Source organism: Halichoerus grypus, chromosome 8 (assembly GCF_964656455.1).
Source record: "Halichoerus grypus chromosome 8, mHalGry1.hap1.1, whole genome shotgun sequence".
Lineage (NCBI taxonomy): Eukaryota > Metazoa > Chordata > Mammalia > Carnivora > Phocidae > Halichoerus > Halichoerus grypus.
In genome coordinates this window covers 28,103,462-28,128,499 of record NC_135719.1, presented here as the reverse complement: position 1 = coordinate 28,128,499, position 25,038 = coordinate 28,103,462, and the positions used below count along the sequence as shown (strand labels likewise).

Here is a 25,038-nt window from a genome sequence, read left to right as displayed (position 1 = left end):
GTGAGCACGCGGGCCACTGTCCGGGGTCGGCTTCTGAGGTCTGAGGGTGGGGAGGGTGGAAGGAACGCCACAGCGGGCCAGTACACGGGGCTCACTGCACCTCTCCACTTTTGTACAAAGGCATGTTCGATAGCTTCCCTAATACATAGTTTTTAAAAAGGAAGAATGGCTAGAGTGGGCCTCTCCAGAACTGCCTTGCCCTCCCCCTTCCTCTGTAATTCCTCTCTCACAGCGTTTGATTTTACTTTTTCTAGTCGGTACTACATTTCGCTAAGGACAGACTGACAAGCTCATCAGAAGGCAAATTCCCAACGTCTCCTCTTTTCCTGGGCCTCAGATAAAGCATTCATTCTCTGCAATAAAAAACGCACACAAAAGAAAACAAAAACAAAAACAAAGCACTGCTCTTTCTAGCAATTTCTCTGGTTCCTCTGGTGCTATGCCATCCCAGGACTTGGTCCTTCAATCCCCTTAAAGTTGTTAGCTGACTATGAGGCCCACTCGCTCTTTCCAGAACAGAGTGGCCCAGCTCCACGGCTCCTACCTCCTCTAACGGGCTTTGCTACCAGGCAGCCCTCCTGGGAGTCCTCTGCCCTCCCGAACTCCCAGGCCCAACATAAGCTCTCTGAGAGCAAAGCCAGTTCCACTTGCTTCTAACATCCCACCAGAAAGCGCTGCTCCTCCCAGGCCTTGGGTGGTAGATGCTGCTTCAATGGAACCTGACTACCAATGGCCTTTAGCAACTACCGTGAGTAAAACCCCTTCCCACACCCTCCCAGGTCAGCAGCATCGCCCACCGGGCCGGACGGAGAGACGGCAGCCACCCGCTGCTGCCGAACCATCCCCGGGGGCCCGGGGGCCGGCGGCCCCGGAGAAACGCCGTGCATTACCCTGGTCGAAGCCGCTGCGTCGGTAGTGGGCCAGCGCCACCTCCTCCACAGAGCACAGGACGGCGGCGGGGGCGGCGGGCCCCCCAGCCTCCAGCACAAACACGGCCTTGCCCGTCCCACGCTGCGGGCACAGCCGGCCCGTGATGGTCACCTGACAGCAGCAGGACAACATCCATCAGCCTCCCTCGAGCTGCAGTCCCTGCAAACCTGACTACCACGTCACCTTCCGACGTCCCCCCCCAAGCCACCTATTCTCAGCAGAGCGCGAGGCCACGTGACCCGTGCTCCGTGCCTGCGAGGGTGTGGACCGGCCACTGCCCCGGCCCGGGTGTGTGTGGGGGCGGGGGGGGGACACGGACCCCAAAGCTGCTCTCCAGGTGCCCTGACCAAGCAGGAGACACTGGCGAAGGCTGTGAGCTCCTGACCCAGGAGTTTTACAGGGAGTCACTCAACCCAGCGCACGAGCAGCCCAACCCCCCGGCCAGCCCAGCTTCTGACGTAGGAGGCGCTGGTGTGAAAACGGAGTCCTGTCCTACACGCGCACTAGAGTTTTCTAAGTCTACAAGAAAATGCACACAAAAAACTGTTCTTAGGCTGTTTCCATTCAGGAAGAAAACCAGCATATGCGCTGAAGTCCAAAGTGCCCAAAGGATATTGACTTACATGTTTAACATCATGCACAGTTATTTCTGGTAGCTGATGGAAGAGGTGCCTGTACTTCTGACAGCTCGGAGACTCTCTCAGGCGCAGAGCTCTCTGGTACAGTGAGAGACGGTGTCCTGTTCGGACTTCCGGATCTGCCAGCCCTTCTGTGATGCACTTGATAGCCTAGCGAAGAACACAGCCCCACATCAGCATCCTGAAAGACCTGAGGGCAGCAGCTGCTCACTGAATGTGACAGGAAACCCCTCTGTTAATTATCCAATGTCGCTAACTAGCAAATGGGCAAAGCAATACTTCCAGAGATAAAGGATACTCCTTAGATCTCATGCTGCTACATTTCTCCCTTTCTCTCTCCCTTTCTTTCTCTCTCTCTCTCTCTCTCTCTCTATTTTTAAGTAGGCTCCATACCCAACATGGGCCTTGAACTCCCCATGTGAGATCAAGAGTCGCGTGCTCTACCGACGGAGCCAGCCAGGCTGCCCCGTCATCCTGCTACTTTTAATGCTCAGGTGCACTCAGGAACCACAGAGCTGGCCCAGAGTCCTCACTTACAGGGAGAAGAATCTTGGGTTTGGAGAAGATAAATGCATTTCCTAAGGCTATTCAGAGTTGGACAAAAAAACCCAAAAGTACTGAAAATACCAGAGCATGCCACTTCACGCCTAATAGGATGACTATAATCAGAAACAAGGAAAATAGTAAGTGCTGACAAGGATGTGGGAGAAACTGGAACCCACATGCACTGCTGGCAGGAATGAAAGAATGATTCAACACTGTGAAAGTCAATGTGCGGTTCCTCAAAAAGCTCAACACAGAATTACCGCATGACCCAGCAACGCCAAATCTGGGGACATACCCAAACGAACTGAAAGCAGCGTTTTGAACAGATATTTGTACACCACGTTCATAAGCAGCATTATTCATAATAGCCAAAAGTGGAAGCGAGCCAAGTGTCCATGTTGAGATGACTGGATAGATAAAACGTGGTCTGTCCATACAATGGAATGTTATTCGCCTTGAAGAGGAAGGAAATTCTGATACTTCCTACAACGTGGATGAACCTGGAGAACAAGCTGCTGAGTGAGATAAGCCAGGGACAGGAAAGACCAAATACAGGAAATATCTAGAACAGGCAAATTCAGGCTGTAGGGGGAGGGACCAAGGAGCAATGACTAGCTGGCTACAGAGTTTCTGTTTGGAGTGATGACAAAGTCTAGAAATAGACAGTGGTGATGTTGGCACAAACACTGTGATTATAACTAATGCCACCGAATTGTTATATATTAGTTACTACAATAAGAGAATAAAAAGTAAAAACAAACAAAGAAACAAACAACACCCTGAAAATCAGTGAAAGATCCAGCCATCAAGAGCGGAATGGTCAAAGGAACCAGGAAGGGCGAAGGAGACCCGGCCCCGGCTGCTGAGCACCCTGCTGACAGATTCCTTCACCGGAGACTGATGTAAAGAAATGAACGCAGGCACCTGGGTGGCTCAGTTGGTTAAGCAACTGCCTTCGGCTCAGGTCATGATCCCAGAGTCCTGGGATCGAGTCCCGCATCGGACTCCCTGCTCAGCAGGGAGCCTGCTTCTCCCTCTGACCCTCCCCGCTCTCATGCTGTTTCTCTCTCTCTCTCTCTTTCTCTCAAATAAATAAATAAAATCTTTAAAAAAAGAAAAAGAAATGAATGGGACAGTAACAAAATGATGAAGTCTATGCGTATGGCCAGGAAGATCTTTGAGAAAAGGCTAAAAGGAATGAGGATTTTCTGTCAATCTCAAAAATATCTCAACGGCTCGTCTACCGCTGTGCGCCTGAGTCAATGCTCCTATTAGTGGAACTGTGAACAAGGGGGAAATCCAAACCCTTTCGAACTTCTATTTCAATGAAAGGTAGAGGCAGCATGAACACAGGCTTTCTCTGCGTCCGGCTGTGGGCTACCAGACGCTGTCTCTCGCTATTTCAGCCTGAGTACACACCGAGAGGCAAGGAAGCACCACACCCACCTCCAAGAAAACAGACAGCTTTCACCAGCTTGAAGCACTTTAGGTAACAAGGCACTTTTTCAATTTAAGGTAATAAAAATAGTCTGTCATATTTCCACACCCATGGTCAACTTTTCCACCTCCAAATCACCCTGATTCACTTCATGTTGCCGCTGGAAAAAAACAAAAGCTTCCAGAGCCCCAGTCCCCTGAGTTCAAGGCAAACATAAGGCTGGCAGGGAGGAACCCCAGGCAGCCACACAAAGAGCCACTGTCACCTCTGGGCTCAGCACAAGCGGCCTTCGGAGGCCCCGCCCTGCTCAGCCCTGGTGGCAACCAGGATCCTAGACTCCCAAGATCCCTGCCACGGAGAACACCAGTGCCCAGAGGAGAAGGTGGCCTGCTCAGCATTGGCCAGACAACACACTTCCCAGTGGAAGGAAACATCTTTCATCAGACTTTCTACCTGGAGGCCCCATGCAACAAATGAGTAAAATCACCATTTCCAAAACAAAAAGCACCTTCCTTGAAAGCACCTGCTGAGGACGGGGACCTCTAACTCTCCTGCTCCTGTAATTCCTAAACCCCAACACAGAGCCCACTACCAACCCATCTCCCAAATCAGTGAAAAGTCTCCTGCCCTCGTTGTAATGCTTCTGTTAGCATTTGGGGGGTTGGAAGAACACAGACAAAAGAATGTTAAAAAAAAAAAAAAATTCTCATTATACTTAGGTTTCTAAGGTATTAATAGTTGGCTATGTATTTTCACTTATGCAGAAGTTAAAGGCTCAGGTCTATCTAGTTACTGAATACCGGTTCAAGGCGTTTCAAGTGCTGGTGTAAGTTGAGTGCCAGTCTATCCCACCACCGGCCTCTGCTGTCAGGACAATACACTCTCTGGGACAAGAGGCTTTCAAGCTCCTTGACTGCTTCCTGTTCCAACAACAACAACAACAAAGAAAGTACATTACACTCATACACTCCAAAAAAAGGAACTGCATTTAGTAACCAATAAGGTTGGCAAAGTACATTTAAAAAGCCCATCTGCCATTCTATAAGGAGGCCAAGGACCCCTTTGGGGTCCATCCCTCTGGAGCAGGCCCGAGCCCCTAAGGCATCCCTACTTTTCTCCTGCCAACTGGTGAGTGAGCGTACGGAGCTCTGTGAACACTGCATGATCCTCTCTGCACAGCCAGTCAACGGATGCAGGGCTGCACACAATCAAGTTCTAGGCAGCCAAGCACTGGTCCGGGGCTGCAAGCCCACGTGCTTCTGGGAACACAGCAGGTCACAGGGCCGATGGTGTGAGGAATGGGGTGGGCAGACAGTAATGAGCAGTGTCTTCGTCCAAACACCCCACCTTAACAGGAAGACTTTCTGGTCTAGATTTATACACAAACTGTTCAGTTTTTGTGGTTCATGGATCTCTTTCAACATCTAGTGATTCCCCTCAGAAAGGGCAGCACAAACCCCCGTATACTTGCAACTGTGGGGTTCACAGACTCCCCAAAGCAATCCCATGGATCCTCTTGGGTTTCGTGGGCCCACGTCAAGAAGCCAAGTTCTGTGTATCCTCTTTGTAAAATGGCATTTTTCCATATAGAAATGTTAACATAATAAAAGTTAACTCTAGCAACCACACAATGTTTTGTATAGGGAGGGATGGGACCAAATCTCTGATTTGTGATTTTAAATTATTTCCAGGCAGACCATGCCAGTTGTCGGGCAAACACAAGCAGATGTGAGGTTTCCACCTCAGAGATTTCTGGAGACCTCCCAAGTCACATGTGGAGTCCTGACAGAGACTCAGGCTCAGGCTGCAGAGACTTAGTCTGGGGCTCCCTGCTTGGCTCCGTCCAGGACCCCCAGGCCCTGCTGGTGCATGCACAGCAACTCACGAGCAGATGAGATGGCTGGTCCTCTTCGGCCGTCTCCCCACTAACCCTGGAGACAGCAGCTGCCCACATCAAGCCTGCTTTCGTGACATTACTGTATGCTGACCAAATACGTGGAAAATGCTGATGGGCAGGCTCTCCTGCACAGCTTACCGATGACCTATCAGTAAGCCAGGGGTCGGGGCTTGTGCTCTAACCTCATACATGTGAAGTCGCTGCAATATTTCAACAGTCCGAGACAAAATCCGTGTATAAATCCACCCAACAGTAAAACAGCGCAGAAAGAGTGGTAAATTCTCATGGTATCTAAAATGAAGACGGACACCAGCAGCTTAGCAATCTGATTTATTCGTGGCAAGACAACTATAAAAAGTGACAAAGCAGATCGAATTCGTAGCTTTTAAAAAGATATATTCCAAATACCGTCAGTTGTACACAATTTTCTACACCACAAACCTGCATTCTTCTAGCCAGCCACCATTTCCTAGCGCACTCGCTGGGGTAAAGTAAGAACAACCGGAAATCTTCTAAGCTGGAGGTCAGCAAACCAAGGCCAAATCCTGGGCCCGCCAGCTGATTTTGTATGTCCTGCAGACTAAGCATGGTTTTCGCATTTTGCAATGGTTAAAATAAATGAAAAGGAGAATAACAGTCTGTGGCATGTGAAAATTATATGAAACTCAAATTTCAGTCCATAAATAGTGTTGGCATACTGCCCCTCTGGCTCGTTCACATTCCTCCTGGGGCTGCTTCTGCCCAGGGGCAGCTGAGGTCAGCAGCTGCCACAGAAGCCGACGGACGGACCAGCTGACCTTCTACGAAAGTCGTCTACCAACCTCGGGTCTACAGTCATCTAACCTCCTGGCTATGACTTCTTTTCTTTCTTTGATGAAGAAAATCACCTATTAACTTGTTTTAACCATTTGTCTTGCTGTTTGATGTGAGAAATGTTCATAAATTTACCTAACCTGTCATAAGAAAATCTTCCAGTGTACACGGATATCACAGGAGTAGCGACTCTACATTGGTTATCTCGTTTCTAGAAGGGCTTTTAAGTGAATGGCTCAATTTTCTGTGTGAATTACTGAATACTTCTAAAGGAAATATGGGCAAAATATGCAGTTATTTTTTTTTTTCCCTAACTTTAAAGGTCCTTTTCCCGGAAATGATTTTTAAGTCGTTATCATTTCTGTATGAACTTTAAATCCGAAAGGTTTTTTTGAAAGAACTATTTAATAACACAAATTTTTCTCATCCCTATGTGAAAACAAAGGAATAAAATTTCTTAATACAGAATATATTTAACATTGATCAAGCAAAAAAATAACCATGTGCTGTGTACTTGAACTTTTAAAGAAAATGTTAATTTAGTTTTCTTTTTCAGATTAACACCTACTTGAATTTCCATTGGAAGAACACATCTAGCATGGCTCTCACCACCTCTGTCCTGCTGCTGGGTTTCCCCCACATTTAAATTCAGCTGATCAGTACTCAGAGAAGACAACGTACCAAAAGACGGTGAGTTAAGGGGGTGGGGGGGGCTGCACAAAAAGGGTGAAGGGAATTAAAATGTACGGACTTTCAGTTATAAAATAAGTAAGCCATGGGGATGTAATGTACAGCATGAGGACCATAGTTAATAATACTGTATTGTATAACTGAAATTTGCTGAGAGTAGAAAAAGAATTTGTAACTATGGTGATGGATGTTAACTAGACTTACTGTGATGATCATTTTGCAAGACAGAAATATCAAATCATCATATTGTATACCTGAAACTAATATAATGTTATATGTCAATTATATCTCAATTTTAAAAAAAAAAAAGGCAAGCGAAAAGCCATTTGTCTGCTCCCATGCCTGTTGCACAGCGATCTGAGTTATAGAAAATTCACTTCAGACTTGCAGACATTTCCTTCTATGTCATACAACACTGACTATGCAAAGCAAGTGGGGAATTCAACTGCAGAGCTGATTTGACCACAGCACAAAAGGACTAAGTTCTTCATGAAGAGATTTACCTCAAGTGGTCGAAACAACTTGGTAGGTAAGTAAATTTTGACAGGTACCTGGAAAAGATCTCACCTCAAGGAAGGGTGGCTTTTCAGTTTGTTCCAATCACTTTTTGCGCACTGAGAGAGCTCGTGAGCTTCTTTCCAGTTCCCATTGGCCATCGCGGTAGAAATGTCACTCAGCATGTGTGCGGCGGCTGCGTATCTGGGGGAAAAACCCCACAGCATCTAAGTTTCAAATGTGAATGAACATTCACGTAACAAATACCACATCCTATCCTCGAGATCTACTTCTGAAGGGTGAAAGTAAAAACACAGTACTACTGCCCTGAAGTAGCCTGAAACACTGAATACAGGCCAGCCAGCTAGAAAGATAAAAACCTTCGCACCGTATTATTACATAACATGTTCCATTATATAAATGTAGTATTGACCAGCTCATCAGTTCTGATTCTTGGTACTCATTCGTTCATTCAACAATCTGGCAGCAACCCCAGAAACACGGAACTGACGGCGACATCACATTAGGGCGTAGATCTGGTAACAATCATTTGGTCAGAGAGAGCCCGGCAAATGCTGCCCAAAGAGACACTCTTTGGGAGACAGCAATGCTGAAAGGTTATGAAACCACTTAGCTGAACAAAGACAACTTCTCATTGCATCTTTAGGTACCAAAAACAAAGACATTTGCCCAAGTGACACTTTGAGTGCCTGGTCATTGTATTTTGGGCTCACACCTAAAAGAAAAGCACGAAATATCATTATGGGCAAGTGTGCTCAAAAAAGAATAAAAGAAATTGCCTCTAAATGTAAAAATTTGCTCACTAACTCTTAGATCTAATTATCTTATAAAATGCTACTGGATAATTCTAAGGTTGATAAGAAAATGCAACAGGCAGAATTGTCCGGAGGCTGGCCCAGGCCCGCAGGAGCTCCTCCATGGTCAGGAGCGGCCCCCACGCTCCCAGCCCTGTGGCCCCGACCAAGCCCCACCTTCGAGGGGCCCACTGAGACCAACCCCATCGTGCCTCATCTCCCGGTCCACCTCCAGCACCACTGGAAAGGGTTACCAGCTCTCGTCTCCTCCGCACCTCCCCGGTGCTGCTGGGAACTGCCACTTCAGCAGCCCCCCCAGTCTCCTGCCTCCTCTAAACCCCGGCTGAGAACACGGCTTCCCCCTCCCTGCCGCACCCCCAGCGCTCTCACGTGGGGGATGGCTCTTCTCACAGCCCTCCTACCCGGGGACGGTGGAGACGCCCCTTCCTCCCAGCTGCTTCCAAATCTCACTCTCCCCTTCCTGAAAGCCCCCATTCCTTGGAAGCCGGTGCTCCCTCCTTGCGGGCAGCACCCGCCTCCTGTCTTCTGTCTTGCTCTGCCTCGTGTCTCCAGCCACAAGGGCCCGAGACGTCAACGTCTGAGGATGAAGAGCACGCTCCGCTTCGAGACCTCCTGGCCCATAACCCTTTCTCCACCTCCCTTCTGCTACCCACATGCCCGCGGCCGCTCGGACCCGCTGTCTCCGAGGCACTGCATCACCCTCAAAATCCTCCCTTTGGGCATTTCATTCACTGACCTCCGCCTCCGATCCTTCCGGCTCACTTACGGCCACACTTCTCCAACTCCACCGAGAGCCACCAGCACCCCCTTCTCCAGCCATCGCGCCTCCTGTCCTGCAGGCCTCCGTGCCCTCCCCGGACGTGAATTCGCACTGGACGTCAGGCCCGCGCTCGTCACGGCGTCCATGCCGACCACTTCCTCTGAGCCCGCACCCGGCTCCCTGAACCGCGCGGACGAAAGCAACAGGGCCAGGCCGGTGGGCTTCCAGGCCTCAGGCCAGCCCTGCTCCCCTGGGGAGCCTGCCCAGCTGCCCACCCTGCGGGACCACTGAACCGTCCTTTGCCGGCCCGGCCGCACCCCCCCGCCCCCCCGGGGCAAGCTTCCCCAGCACACCTCGCCCTCTGGGACAGAGGCCACGCGAGGGGCCCTCTCGGCTTCCCGTCACGGCAGCCTCCCGCCAGTGCTCCGGACCCCAGGCCCTCCGGTCTCGCCGCGGCTCGCCCTCCTCTGGCTGTCCCCTCTTCCCTTCGGTCAGGCCCTCCTTTCCCGCCGGCTGTCAGGGCAGAGCGCACATGCACCGCGCCGCCGCCCCCTCAGACAGCAGAACAACACTGCTTGCCTCACGCTCCCCTGCGGCAGCAGCTGATTCAGGGCCAACCCCTGACTCCCCCTCCTCCCAGAACGGCTACTGTCCTCACCGTCCCCCTCCACCAGTTTCCCTGAAGCACCTCTCACCAAATCCAACGGTCTACTTCCGGCCGCACATCTACTCAGCCTCCGAGCGATGGTGGACCAGCGACCACCCCTCCCTGAGCCACTCTCCTATGGCTTCCATGTCGCACGCGCTCCTGGCCACCCCGCACCCAACTTTCCGGGCTGTCCCTGCTCTCTCCCTGACCTCTGAACGCTGGCTGCCACAGCTCAGGCCGCCTCCTCCCCCTCAGGGGTCTCTCCAGTTCCAGGGCTTCCAACACCGTCCACCTGCCGGTGACTCTCTCCAGGCTGGAGCTCCTCCCTGAGCTCCTGCCAGCAGGTCCGGTGCCAGACCTGAACGGCTAGGGGGTATCCCAAACGGCGATCCCCACCCAGTGCCCGTGCCCCTCCCGCCATCCCTCTCCTGATCCCCCGGCTCAGGGATGGTACCACCAGCCCAGTCAGAACACCAGAGCCACCCACGACTCACGCCTGTCCTCCCACTGTATCTAGTCAGAATCATAATCAAGGCTTGTCACTCCTCCTTCCAAAATAGCTCGTACATATTCACCTCGCCGCTGCCACCAGCCGGTCAAGACCTTTGCCTGGGCCACCAAGGTTAGGTCAGCCTTCTTGTGGCTTCCCTTGCTTCCTTTCACCCCCTATTCCATGGGATGCTTTTGGAAAATGTGAAACAGATCACTGGCCTGCCTAAACCTCTTCATCGGCTGCCCATTGCTCAGAGAACACCGAGTCCACTTATGGGGCTTCTGAGGCTGAGCATCCCCGGCCCTGCATTCCTGTCTAACTACTCCCTCTGGGGCTGTGGCCACACGGGTCTTCCGAGTTTCTCCACCTCAGCAAGCTCGCTCCTGCCTCAGCGCCCAGAGGCAGACACCCTACATGGCTAGCTCCCCCTCAATCCTGAGTCTCAATCCAAACGTCACCTCTCCAGGGACACTCTCTACAAAGTGGAACTTGCCCAGCCTGCGCCTCAGTCATACATGCTACAATTCTTCTGTCTTATTTTCTATCTCCCCCAGAAAACATAAACCCATGGTGGCAAAGACCCTCTCTGTTCTTGCTGCAACCCACCACCTAGGCACATAATAGGTTCCCAGCACTCAAATCAGGTATATTGAATAAATGAGGAAAAAGAAAAGACAGGATAAATTATTTCAAGTACCACTGTGGCCAGTAAGAGTTCTCAGACCAGGTATCGTATTATCAGGTATCATATAATTACCATTCTTGAAGTCAGTTAAATCCAATTTCATTTACATGTTAAGGCCCTTTGGGTAACAAAAGGAGTTTTAGTTATTATTTACAGGATACCTACTTTCTCAAAGGAATCTGGCATGGTTTATTTTTTTCTCCTAGCTCCCCACTTTTGAACTTGTCAACCATGGTTTTGTCATTCACAGAACTAAAAAGTAATCTCCCTTAGATATGCCAGTAATCAGGACAATTATAATGCTAACTAAGACATACTAAGCCATCCCCAGGGGCCAGGCTCTAAGCACTTTACATGTATTAACACAGATCTGGAGGAATATACTATTATTCTCCCCCTTCACAGATGAGGAAACTGAGGCCCAGGGTGGTTTCACAGTTCATTAGTACAGAGAGATTGGAACTTGGCTTCAGGGTACACAGTCTCATGAAGGAGAACAGCATAAAGTCACTAAAAATGAAAAGGTAAAAAGATATGAGACAACTCAAAACAGAGTAAGGACATATTCTTATTATTAGAATGTATTCCAATCAGATGGGTTTTTAAAAGAAATCCAAGTATTTTTTTCCTCTAAGACCAAACCATTCTTTACCAAAACCTACTTTTGCCAGTCAAACCAAACATTAACTGAGTCCATATACCAAAACAGACTGGTGACAATCTCTAATCAAGCATGTGCATGATTCGAGTATACACACACAAATTAGTATTAGCTTTATCTGAAGCACTATTGTTAGGAAAACATTCATCTTCAGCCTTGTTCGTGCCAACAACATATTCACAAGGCAGGTTTGTTCAAATGTCTGTATTTACAAAATGTTTCCTGCTAAAGCTATTTGGGAATATGAGCCAGGGAAAATTTTTATAGTTCTAACTCAAAACTCATTGGTTTTGGCAACCTTAATCTAAGCACATTTCTACATTCTCCTTATAGTCTCAAAAACGTATACAAGTAAGGCAGAAAGACAACAAAAAACAAAAAACTTCAAAAACTCCTTTGGCTATGGACTTAGGTTTCTACTGTAACTGGCAAGTAATAATAATGAAACCTTTTACGTACATGTAAAGTGACACAGTTATTATTACGAGCTAATATGATCTTACCTGATGAGATCGTCTCTGTCTTGGAAGATCTGGGTTTTCCGATTGATGGTGTATCTAGGAAACTCCATCCGGCCAAGACTGACCAACAGCACAGGAAAAAGCTGCCCCTGACCACCACAGGCGGCTTCCTCATCTTCCAGCGAGTCCGTCAATGTAAACAGCAGCAAGACCCGGGAGAAAACAGCTCGAGGACCTTTACAGACTCGCAGTGACTGTCCCGCCAAGCCTTTAGCTCTGAAAAATATACAGTAGAGAAATAACTTTCTGGTTTTTTTAAGAAGCATTTGGATGTTAGATTTTACAAATTATTTTCAGAAAAAATAAAGAGAAGTGGCATTCATTATTCTAAGCCTAAAGTAAATCTACCACTTCCAGCTATGTGACCCTGGAGCCTAGCTTAACCTCTTTGGGGCTCAGAGCCCACCTAGGGACATGGTGAAGATTAAATGAAATTCTATCTCCAAATGGTTTCACACATGGTTTGGCTCATAAAAGAGCAACACAGATTTACACCGGTTGTGAATGTGTAAAATACCAGGAAAACTCCCAAAAGTATTACCTGTTTGACATTAGCCATTCTCACCTCTTGACAAGTGACATCCAGATTAAGTAATAGTTCTTTATTTTAAATGTCATTATTTGGGTGCCTGGCTGGCTCAGTCGGCAGTAGAGCATGTAACTCTTGATCTTGGGGTTGTGAGTTTGAGTCCCGTGTTGGACACAGAGATTACGTAATAAAAAATTTTTTTGGAAAATATAAAATAAAACAAAATGTCATTATCAAAAGCTGTTGATCAGGTAGCATGATTTTGTGAACCAAGAAGTGGTACCAAGATTTGGTGCTGTTCTGTGATGTGCAAAGTGGTCCAGAAACATCTCCACTCCAGGGTAACCTCAGAGTAAATTCAGTTTGATTCTGGATGCCTTCGAGGTAGGCCTGGAGGTCTGAATTAAATTCAGGGCCACATGGGCCCTCCGGCTCTTGCAACTTGGATACCATCCAGAACAGGGTTTCTCAAACTTGGCACTATTGACATCCAGGCAGGATAATTCTTTGTGGGGGAGGAGGGTGCTGTCCTGTGCATTACAGGGTATTCGGCAGCATCACTGGCCTCCACTCGCTAAATGCCAGTAGTACCCACCTCCCTCTTCATCATGACAATCCAGGATGCCATGTTCCCTGGAGTGCAAAGTCACCCCCAGTTGAGAACCACTGGCCTAGTGGAAGACCTCTCTTTCCTATCCATCCCCGAAGCTATTAACCCAAAAGCAGTGCTGCATCTCTAGGCTGTTGTAGAAATTAGTGCCACCATCAGATACATGAGGGTGACAGGGGTGAGATTCCTACCACACCACTACTGAATTGAGAACCACTCATGTACAAAGACTGATACAAAGTGTCCACTTCCTCCATCTCCATTCAGAGCCCCAGGGATGCCCCAGATGGCCAAATCTCTGAGTTCAGAAGGAACTATTAAACATGGTAAGATAAACAATGATTACCTACTGGGATTAAGAAAGTATAAATAATGTGCCTTTTTCTGTTTCTTCCTAATAACACAGAGCACGGTAACAACGCACTGCCCTCCTGTGGGGCTGTCAGAGACTCGGGTTCCATTGCTAGGATCTACAACAAAATGAAGAAATAAAGTACAATCTTGAAGGGAAGTGATTTTAGCACGACTAAAATAGCCTTGAGAATCTTATGTTCCTACAAGTCCAAAGTCAGGGATAAAAAAAAAGTTAACCTTATTTCTTTTATTTCTGTTCATATGCTTAGTGCTTATGCTGAGAGAGGGCTGCTAATTTTAATGTTCACTTACTTATAAAATGTTATATAAGGATAACATAAAATACTTAAATACAATTAAAGAAAGGACTTAGACGGGGCGCCTGGGTGGCTCAGTCGTTAAGCGTCTGCCTTCAGCTCAGGTCATGATCCCAGGGTCCTGGCTGGATCAAGCCCCATATCGGGCTCCCTGCTCGACCGGAGCCCTGCTTTTCCCTCTCCCACTCCCCGTGCTTGTGTTCCCTCTCTCGCTCTCTCTCTGTGTCAAATAAATAAATAAAATCTTTTAAAAAAATTAAATAGGGGCGCCTGGGTGGCTCAGTCGGTTAAGCGTCTGCCTTCGGCTCGGGTCGTGGTCCCAGGGTCCTGGGATCGAGCCCCACATCAGGCTCCCTGCTCAGCGGGGAGTCTGCTTCTCCCTCTGCCACTCCCCTCCACTTGTGCTCTCTCTCTGGCTCGCTCTCTCTCTCTCAAATAAATAAAATCTTAAAAATAAAATAAATAAAAATAAATAAATAAAATAAAATAAAGAAAGAAAGGACTTAGAATGCAGGATACAAAATCAACGTACAGAAATCTGTTGCATTTCTATACACCAATAATGAAGCAACAGAAAGATAAATTAAGAAAACAATCTCATTTACAATTGCACCAAAAATAGGGGCGCCTGGGTGGCTCAGTCGTTAGGCATCTGCCTTCAGCTCAGGTCATGATCCCAGGGTCCTGGGATCGAGCCCCACATCGGGCTCCCTGCTCAGCGGGGAGTCCGCTTCTCCCTCTCCCACTCCCCCTGCTTGTGTCCCCTCTCCCGCTGTGTCTCTCTCTGTCAAATAAATAAAATTAAAAAAAAAAAAAAAAAAAAAAAAAAACAATTGCACCAAAAATAGTAAGATACCTAGAAATAAACCTAGGAGCGCCTGGGTGGCTCAGTCGTTAAGCATCTGCCTTCGGCTCAGGTCATGATCCCAGGGTCCTGGGATCGAGCCCCACATCAGGCTCCCTGCTCAGCGGGGAGCCTGCTTCTCCCTCTCCCACTCCCCCTGCTTGTGTTCCCTCTCTCGCTGTGTCTCTGTCAAAATAAATAAATAAAATCTTAAAAAAAAAAAGAAAAGAAAAAAAAAGACATTAAACCTAACCAAAGAGGTGAAAGACCTGTACTCTAAAAACTTAAAACGCTGATAAAAGAAACTAAAGATGACACAAAGAAATGGAAAGACATTCCATCCTCACGGAATGGAAGAACAAATATTGTTAAAATGTCTATACTACCCAAAGCAATCTGCACATTTAATGCAATCCCTGTCAAAATACTAATAGCATTTTTCACAGAACTAGAACAAACAAGCCTAAAATTTGTATGGAACCACAGAAGACCCAAAATAGCCAAGGCACAATTCCAGGCTTCAAGTTGTATTACAAAGCTGTAGTAATCAGTTATCTCTACACCCAACATGGGGCTCGAACTCACGACCCCAAGATCAAGAGTCCCATGCTCTACCAACTGAGCCAGCCAGGCTCCCACAGAGCTGCAGTCATCAAAACTGTATGGTGCTGGCACAAAAATAGACACATAGATCAATGGAACAGAACAGAAATTCCAGAAATGAACCCATAATTATATGGTCAATTAATCTTCAATAAAGTAGGAAAGAATATCCAATGGGAAAAAGTCTCTTCAACAAATGATGTTAGGAAAACTGCACAGCAACTTGCAAAAGAATGAAACTGGACCACTTCCTTACACCATACACAAAAATAAATTCAAAATAGATTCAAGACCTAAATGTGAGTCAGAAAACCATAAAAATCCTAGAGGAGAGCACAGGCAGTAACCTCTTTGACAGCAACTGTAGCGACTTCTTACTAGATATGTCTCCTAAGGCAGGGAAAAAAAAGGAAAAATAAACTATCAGGACATCAAAATAAAGTTTCTGCACAGTGAAGGAAATAATCAACAAAACTAAAAGACAACCTGTGGGATGGGAGAAGATATCTGCAAATAACATATCCAATAAAGGGTTAGTATCCAAAATATATAAAGAACTTACAAAACTCAACACCCAAAAAACAAATAATCCAATTTAAAAAATGGGCAGAAGACATGAACAGACATTTCTCCAAAGAAGACGTAGAAATGGCCAACAGACTCACCAGGAAAAGATACTCATCATCAGGGAAATGCAAATCAAAACTACAATGAGATACCACCTCACAGAATGACTGTCAGAATGACTAAAATCAAAAACATAAGAAACAGGTGTTGGCGAGGATGTGGAGAAAGGGGAAACCTCTTGCACTGTTGGTGGGAATGCAAAGTGGTGCAGCCACTCTGGAAAACAGTATGGAGGTTCCTCAAAAAGTTAAAAATAGAACTATCCTATGATCCAGCAATTGCACTACTAGGTATTTACTCAAAGAATACAAAAATACTAATTCGAAGGTATACATGTACCCTGATGTTTATAACAGCTTTATTTACAATAGCCAACTTATAGAAGCAGCCCAGGTGTCCATTACCATTAACTGATGAATGGATAAAGATGTGGTAGACACACACACACACACTGGAATATTACTCAGCCATAAAAAAGAATGAAATCTTGCCATTTGCAATGACATGGATGGAGCCAGAGAATATTATGCTAAGTGAAATAAGTCAGAGAAAGACGAATTCCGTATGATTTCACTCATGCAGAATTTAAGAAACAAAACAAACAAGCAAAGGGAAAAAAGAGAGAGAGAAACCAAGAAACAGACTTAATTATAGAGAACAAACTGATGGTTACCAGAGGGGAAGGGAGTACGGGGTTGGGTTAAATAGGTGATGGGGAGTAAGGAGTACACTTGTCATGACGAGCAATGGGTGTTGTACAGAAGTGTTGAATCACTATATTATACATCTGAAGCTAATATAATACTGTATACTAACTGACTGGAATTAAAATAAACTTTAAAATAAAAAAATTTAAAAAGAAAGGACTTAGAAAACATTTAACTATAAATAATTAAAACATTTTTAAAAAATCTATGGTATAAACTTTTTGAATGTTAGTGACAATTTTCTTAATAATGCATGCCTTGTTTATACCTATGTTTTATAAAAGATTAGTATTTGGAGTATCTTCCCAATAAAGACGGGCTCTTGGCACGTAACAGCTGAAAGTTCCTTGTGCACATGCACACATATGTCTGTGTGTATATTCAGATATACACATATTAGACAAAATAAATAACACTGATATTGTTTTAAAGTGTTTTCAAAAGCATCACTCACTTCATCCTCAACAACTCCAGAACAGTGGATTCCCAAACTAAAGTTAAGATTGTTGTATTTTATAGATAATGTGAGTAGAAGAAATAAATTCTCGAAGTTTTTATATCTTTCCCCAAATTGAAACAGTTCAAGATCTTCACAAAAGCAAAAGAAACAAACCACAGTTTTTGGTAAATTTTATGTCCTAAACTGAAGAAAAGTTGCATATTAAGACTGACAGATTACACTTCAATAAAATGTTGGCTAAAATAAATATATGACCAAATATATTACCCTTAAATCCTGTAGGAATAGTAATTAAAACTGCATTTTTCTTGAGTAATAAAATATTAGAATTTACCAAATGCCTACTGCCTCCTGATTTTTCTTGGTCCTAGTATAGTATTACAAGAATTATTAATAAAAACCAAAAAGAATCCAGGCTATTGTTATAAGGCTCTTCTGCCTTCTCAATCTAACTGCAAATGAAATAAGCAATTATAATTCAAAAAATGTACCATCTGTTATCATAAATTAATCTGCACTATCAACATTTTATATGTTTTTACTGTAATAATATCCAACAAAACCTTTTTAAAATCACTGCACCGATTCCAGGCTGATTCTTGCCCCACATGCAAACTGAAGGCTGTTTGGCCAATTTGAGAAAGGTGTCCACCAGCCGCTGTTTCTGTCCGTTGGGATTCACCAAGTGGAAGGTCTTCGCCAGGGTTTTTAGTTCAGGAGCAGAAAGCAGTTCAAGCACTTCAGAGAGTTCTTGCAACTCAGACTCTGAAATGGATTTGAAAAAAAACAAAAACAAAAACAAAACCATAGTTTTAAAGATTTTACTATTTTCTAGCTCTATTTAAGAAGAATGAAGCTTATTTAGATGCAAATATAATGAAATTCTACTGTAAAATTGTAATTAGTAGAGGCACCTGGGTGGCTCCATTGTTTAAGCATCCTACTCTTGATTTCTGGCTCTGGTCATGATCTCAGGGTTGTGAGACTGAGCCCCGCATCAGGCTCTGCATTGGGCATGGAGCCTGCTTAAGATTCTCTCTCCCCCTCTCCCACTGCCTCGCCCCCCTCCCTCTCTTAAAAAGACATTGTGATTAGTTTGCCAAACCAATTATTACAGATAATGGAAAATAGGTATCTCATAAAAGTTAGAAAATAGAATTTCCCGCTAAAAAGTAAAGGAAAGTCTGAATAAAATAAAGACACATACGGATAGCTACTATGTTTTGGAAATCCTCCTAAAAAACTCACTGGTGTATTTGCTCTCTGATTACAAGGCCTCCAACCCGATCTCTCCCAAACAGGTCAGAGAGTAAACTTGACCATCAGCTCTCCTCCCTCCCCACAGGCTCCGGCTGGACACCCTTTCATGGGTTCACTCACTCAGCATACATCGACATGTCTGCTATTATGGGAGCCAGACACCATGCTAGACCCGGGATTCAGCTGAGTCAGACCTGGCTGGTGTCTGCCTTCAAGGCATTTACAACTTAGGGCAGCGTCTTTTTCCTCCATTCGGTAACTACTTACTGGGTGCACACTGCATACCAAGTAATGTTCGATGGCCTTGGGCACACTACAATGAACAAACCAAGTCCTGACCCACCAGGAACTCACCTCCTTGCATAACAAGCAAGTCTACGTGTCATGTGCTGGTAACTATTATAAAGAAAGACAAAACTGACGAAGGCAAAGCGAACGTGGTGGGAGGGCTGGCTATGTACGCAGGGCAGTCAGGCAAATCTCTGATGAGCTGACACAGAGCAGAGTGAGATGAAATGAGGGAGCACGTGCAGGGAGCCAGGGAGCGTGGGGCAGCAAGTATGAGGCTCGGAGAGGGGAGTGCACCGAGCACGCTGAGGAACACCAAGGGCTCTGCAGCACTGGTGGAGTGAGCAGGAAGGGCAGCAGAGCCCGGGCCCACGGCTCGTGCACATCGACGACAGGACTTGGACTTGACTGAGTGCAACAATGAGCCACTGGGGTTCTGGTTTTGTTGCTTAAAGGTCATTTAAAGGTAAGTCAAGGCTCCCCTGGGAAGCCTAGCAAACTTGTGAATTTATGAATCTGCATTAAATGCTCCAAGTCAGGTAAGGACAGAAGCTCCCAGGTGACCCTTAGGGCACTGACATGCGGGAAGCAGTGCTCCAAGCAGGGCCCCGTGTCCCGCTGCCTAGTCCCTCACATTTGAACTTCTTCAGGGCACCTCTCTGCTTTGCCCCCAGCCCCACCACCGCACCTAACCTCACCTTACTAACCGCTCTCCTCAACAAACTTCCACACAGACACCACCTGGCTTTTGCCTGATTTGCTTATTTCGGTCTAAACTGTCAGCAATTACGCAAGACTCCCATTCTCCCTCCACCTACGTTTCCAGTACAATACTGCATTCAGTATGGGTAGGTGCTCAAGGACAAGACCAGCAAGGCTACTTAACAGTCTCCTCGGCTTACATCAACGAACTTCGAAACTCTAAGAGCTCTATGTGTGTGCAGGAGGGGGTGGATGAAGCTTGCAGAGGCAGTATTAGCTGCAAGCAAACGAGCTTTATTCTATCACAAAGATGAGGTGTCTGAATGAGTCAGATTCCTGCTGGAAGGTGAGAGCTGAGAAGGAGGAGTTTCTCCGGTGGCCCACAGCCACATAGCTATCCAGAGAGGACTTTATCGTCCTAAACATGAGTCAAGAAAACAACAGTAGTCTTCATCCAGGCTAATAATGGCTTTAACATGAATAATGTGTTGTCCTAAGGTTAAAAACTCAACTAAAACAAAAACAAAAACAATTACTATTTACCAGGCACCAACCGGGAGAGGACACCATACTAGTTATCACCACTGTTCTGCAGGAACTTAGTTCTTCATGTCCTATTTTCATTTTACATTTCCTTTGACTAATCATACCTGTCTGCAGAAAGCCTGCTTGCTGCAATTCTCCAATCACAGGTGTTAGGTCAGAGGCAATCTCTTCGTATTCCAATTTATTCATCTTAATCCAGCCAAATTTACGTTGAAAAAGTCTTACATATAACTTCTGACCACTAGCTGCAATAAAGTTAAGAAAAATAGTGAAAAATCTCTCTTCTCAACACAACCAATATTCACGTTTCAAAACTGAGTTTAAAAATAAAATACATTCTATTAAAAATACACTTATGCTGAGGCACCTGGGTGGTTCAGTCGGTTAAGCATCTGACTCTTGGTTTTGGCTCAGGTCATGATTTCATGGGTCATGAGACCAAGCCCCGCATGGGGCTCCACAGAGAGTCTGCTCGAGAGTCTCTCCCTCTGCCTCTCCCCCCGTCAACACGCACACTTGTGCTCTCTCTTAAAATACATCTTAAAAAAGTAAATAAATACACTCAATGCTTGCTCAAATGATCTTCCAAGAAAATCTTTCTCTTCCTTTGGAAAATATAATTTATTTCAGATAGAAGTCCCCACGGAGACATCTCCTTGCCCTGTGTGCCTGTCACCACAGGACAGGAAGAGCATCCAGGGTGGGAAGCCCCGGGCCAGCTCTGCCACTTCTGAACTATACAAGTCTATGAACCTCACTGAGACTCCATTTTCTCTTCTGTTAAAAAAAAGGGGGGCTGGGGCAATAACACCATCTTCCCAAAGTTGGTGAAAAGATTAAACAAGATGAGGTATTCGATTATTGGTGGATCAACCACTAAAAAGTTCCAATATTGATAGTGGTTATTGGCCATTTCAAAAGTTCAAAGAACCAGGATTCCCATTTTCCAGCCACCACCGTTTTTCCTCCCTTAAAAGAAGCCCTACCCAGAATTCCAGTTATTTTGTTCTCTGCTTTCAGTTTAATATGCATGATTCTATTGTTGGCTGAAAATAATCTGAAAAGATTTTCAAAATACGTGTAGCTTTGGTAAGGCAGCCATCCCTAACTCAGTGATCTTGGTAAAGTTATTTAATTAACCTGATCACAGTTTTCCTGTTATCTGGATTATCTTTAAATTTCTACCAATTCTAAAATGCTGTAATTATACTTCTTAAATCTTCAACTTTTAAAATCCCCCTTTTTTCTTTAAAGAGGCCAACTCGATTAGCACTTATTTTCACACAGAGACATTGCAAATGATATCTGTGGGGAGCCACACACAAGAATCTACAGAACTTGCACTAGGTAAACTATTCATACTTCTCAATTATACAGAAGCACAGAGCCATGTAGTACTCGAATGCTCACACGAATGCAAGCAGCAGCCAACCAAAGATCTGTGACTTCTGTAGTTAGAAGAGTCAATGTGGTGTCATTTATGCCCATGTTCTGGTGAGGACAGCGCAAGTGGAGATGGAGGCTGTGTGGATAATTTATGCAACTGTGCCCAGAGAAGTATCACTCACATGTTAAAAAGTAATACAAAGACTGTAATTCCACTGTGTTTACTTAAAACAAAAACCCTCCTCTTGAACATTACTGGTAATATTTTTTTTTTTTAACTCAAGAGTCAGACCTGACTGCAAACTATGAGAGATCAGCGTAGCCCCCAAGTAAGCTTTTCCTACCTCAGGGGGAACTTGGCTCCATAAAGCCATCATGGCCCGTTGGATTAGCAGTGCAACAAGGGTGGCTTTTGCTCCAAATCTGCACTGTCAGCATAGAACCACCACCGGCTGCCAAGGAACTGAGCATAGACCAATATTTTTAAATGCACCAATTTAGCCTGAAAGTTTCCAATTCCTCCACACCCTGACCTTAAAAGGCAGGGCCCAGAAACCTAAAATATTATCGGAGGAAAAAAATATGCCTTAATATACCTTGGTTTGTTCTTTCCTGTATTTTACTTCATTTTTGAGAAAATGGTATGTGAAAACAATAGAACCTAAGTTAAGCTTGATTACACGCTCAGAATGCAAAGTACCCTTTTCTAAATCACTGTATTTTTTTTAACCTGGAAAAGGCTGTTTTATAACCTTCAAATATACATATAAAGGAAAAACAGCTGCTTCCATTAAAACCAAAGTACAGCTTGTAAGGAGATGATACCACAGAAGCAGACATTACCAGACACAAAATCCTGTCTCTTTTTCAAGCATATTCTTCTCAAACCTTGTAGCTGGCTGATTTCCCTGAGTATTCCCAGAGGACTCACAGAACCACACTGACTCCTTGTGGTCATTAGATTACTGGCCAAATCAGGACAGCAAATGGAAAACAAAAACTTGGAAGCACACAAGGTTAAGATACCTGATAACTGATAAAATTTAGTTACAATTTCCTGCTCATGTTCATCGAAGAGCATCCTATCCTCTTCGTTCTCAAATACAGCTTTCAGCACCACCAGGAAACTCTGAAGGTAGTAAGGATGACTTGGTGGTACTGTAATTGTTCTATCAGGAACATCACAGCTTGACCCCTCCTCCGAAGGAATTCTGCAAGTGATTTCATTCTTTAAGTCACTGTCACTTTCCAGAAGGTCCTGGATGTTACAACCTTTAGAATCATCATGTGTAGAACTATGAGATTTTGCCTCCCAATCTGACAACTGTGTTTTAGCATCTGAAGCAACAGTCATTTTTACTTCTTCACAACTACCTGCCTCACATTTTTCAACATCTTTACCATCTATTCCTGTGATAGTCTCCCACTCAAGACTGTCCTCTGAAGTAGATCTCAATGGATTCCCAGGAGTTAAATTTGGTGAAAATAACACAGAAGCGTTATCTGAGAAGGCAGGGGTGAGGGGTGATCTCCCACATTCCTGGGTAGCCTTTTGGCTTTCAGCTTCCAGTACTTTAGTGCCTTCTACAGTATGTTCAGAAGTTCTCTGTTCCTTAAGAGAGTCACAGGTAAACACGTTTTCCTTTTGAGAACTGTTCTCCAAAATTTGATCCTTGTCCTCAGTCTCTGAACACTTATCAACTGGGCTCCTAACCACTGTGGATGAGGGACTCTGTGGACTCTTACTGGCAAATTCTTCATTCTCCTTACATATTGATCTTTTAGCCTCTATGTATCTTCTGGACAATTTAGATGATAGGCTTCCCAAAGTAATGACTTTCACATTATGATGTCTCAGCTTATCTGGACTTTTGCATGCCAAGTCATTATTATTTTTAAAGTAGGGACTGGTCTGTTTTATGTCCATTTTTGCTGAATCACTTTGGTCAGGGGTTAAACTTGTCTTTGATGGTGACAACTTTTCTGGCGTTACATTTTCTAAGACAGTATTGGTTAAATTTACTGGGGACCCATTTGAATTCTCTAAGCCAACATGCCTCAGATCAACTGGGGTGATGTCATCACTGTTAGCACACTTTTCATCAAGATGCCGGTTTAAGTCGTATCTCGGCACCATTTTACTACAAATGGGGCAGGCAAGTTTAGCAGGTGGGACATTGTTAAAAAACGAAATAATAGAGTTACACTCATTTTTTTTAGTTTTACTGATTGATAAACTTCTACGAGGTTTTTTCTTCACAGGAGATTTCCCTCCGGACATAATGAGTATTAGAAAAATGGGGTGTTTCCAGTAATAAAACCCAGGATATCACTGGGGAAAGACAGCACTAGTATACTTTTACGTCCCTGACTTGAAATAATAGCAAGTGGGATTCTAATTCTATTTGACTTCATGTTTTTCATTTAGTCAATTTCTTCTTCCTACAAAATAAAACACACGTGGATTAAAAACTGTTATGAATTCAACAACGTGGGGGGGGGGGTGTAAAGTAAAACATGCAATGGCAGTATCCCTTGAGATAAGGAGGAAAATCCTGGACTTGGGACAGGGCTCTACTTCCAGGTCTACCTGCAATCTCGGTGTGACCCTTAGCCATAAAACGAGCCCAACCCTGCTCCGCAGGGATAATTTCTGAGACTTCTTACGCTCTAAAATTATCCATTTTTTTTAAAAAGGGAAAATCTAACTACTCTAGATCCCTTTTTAAAACCACTGCATCAGTAACTGTTTCCGGGCGAAGAGAATGCCTATCTATCTGCACGATCCCCAGAGTCCCTTCAGTCTCACAGGCCGGTACAGAGGAACCCTCCAAGTCGCGGGCATCTGTCAACACGCTTGGGGCGCCCAGTGCAGCTTCGGCCACCGAACTTCCGAGGCTCTGGGGAGCACGGCCGGCCCTTCCCCCTGGGGCCGCGTGCGCGCACCTGGGACGCGCACCTGGGACGCGCACCTGGGCTCCGCCACCACGCCCTCCCGTCCGCCCTTCCTCCCCCCTCCCCGTCCGGCCGCCTCTACCCGCCCGCGCGATCCCCTCGAGCCCGCAGCGCCCACCAGAAAGCCAGCCCGCGACCCCAGCGGGCCGCCCCGCGCTTCCCACCGGGCTCCGCGCGCCCAGGCATTCCCAGCCGATCCCCGCGTCTCGGCTCGGCACAGGCTCGGCAAATGGAGGCCCGAGTGATCGATCCTCCTCCCTTCCACAGTAAAGGCTTTCCCCCAGCCAGAGGGGCCGAAGCTGGCCGAGCCGTCCAGGGGGCCCCCGTGCACCCCCTCCTCCACACCTGGAGACCCCTGTACGTGCACTCGGAGGGAACCCCTGTCCCGAGACGGTGGGAAGGTGGCCTGTGGCGGGGCGCACTCAGTGTCACGGCGAAGCGGCCTCCTGCGGGCAGATGCACGCGGGGGCGCCAGTGACCACGCGCCCGCGAGTCCGCGCGGAGGGCTCTGCGCTGCGCTGAACTTTCCCGTGGATGTGCTGCCCGCCGCCTTGCTGCAGAAGATGTGACTAACCTTAGGAGCAAAGGAACAATAAAATGTAGTCAAGGAGTTAGGAGTAGTGAGTGTGGAGTAGTCATTATTCCTGGTTTTCATATGGCTTCATTGTGAAGTTATACAGTTTAGTGTATAATGCTGCTTAACAACGGAAAAATTTACCTGAAACAGAAAGTGTATCACTCAGCTCTTGAGCACTGATACCAGCTGGTTCCAGCATCCCCATGAATGATCCAGAATGC

At 45.8% G+C, this 25,038-nt stretch overlaps 1 protein-coding gene across 4 annotated transcripts in view; it reads right to left on the bottom strand.

Moving 5' to 3' along the window:
* The window catches only part of FAN1 (FANCD2 and FANCI associated nuclease 1), a 31,112-nt gene extending 6,667 nt beyond the window's left edge, over positions 1-24,445 (bottom strand). For 2 of the 4 annotated variants that reach the window (XM_036076847.2, XM_078078983.1), the window contains exons 1-10: positions 24,359-24,445; positions 22,312-23,727; positions 20,004-20,144; positions 17,667-17,868; positions 12,035-12,268; positions 7,520-7,651; positions 5,632-5,740; positions 4,353-4,472; positions 1,554-1,718; positions 891-1,041 (exon numbers count right to left, since the gene is read on the bottom strand). In XM_036076847.2, coding sequence (XP_035932740.2) covers positions 891-1,041; positions 1,554-1,718; positions 4,353-4,472; positions 5,632-5,740; positions 7,520-7,651; positions 12,035-12,268; positions 17,667-17,868; positions 20,004-20,144; positions 22,312-23,566 — 2,509 coding nt within the window. In that variant the 5' untranslated portion in view covers positions 23,567-23,727; positions 24,359-24,445. The remainder of the gene's footprint in view (positions 1-890; positions 1,042-1,553; positions 1,719-4,352; positions 4,473-5,631; positions 5,741-7,519; positions 7,652-12,034; positions 12,269-17,666; positions 17,869-20,003; positions 20,145-22,311; positions 23,728-24,358) is intronic. The other 2 variants (XM_036076848.2, XM_078078984.1) reach the window with 1 other exon arrangement.
* Between the last annotated feature and the right edge of the window lie 593 nt (positions 24,446-25,038).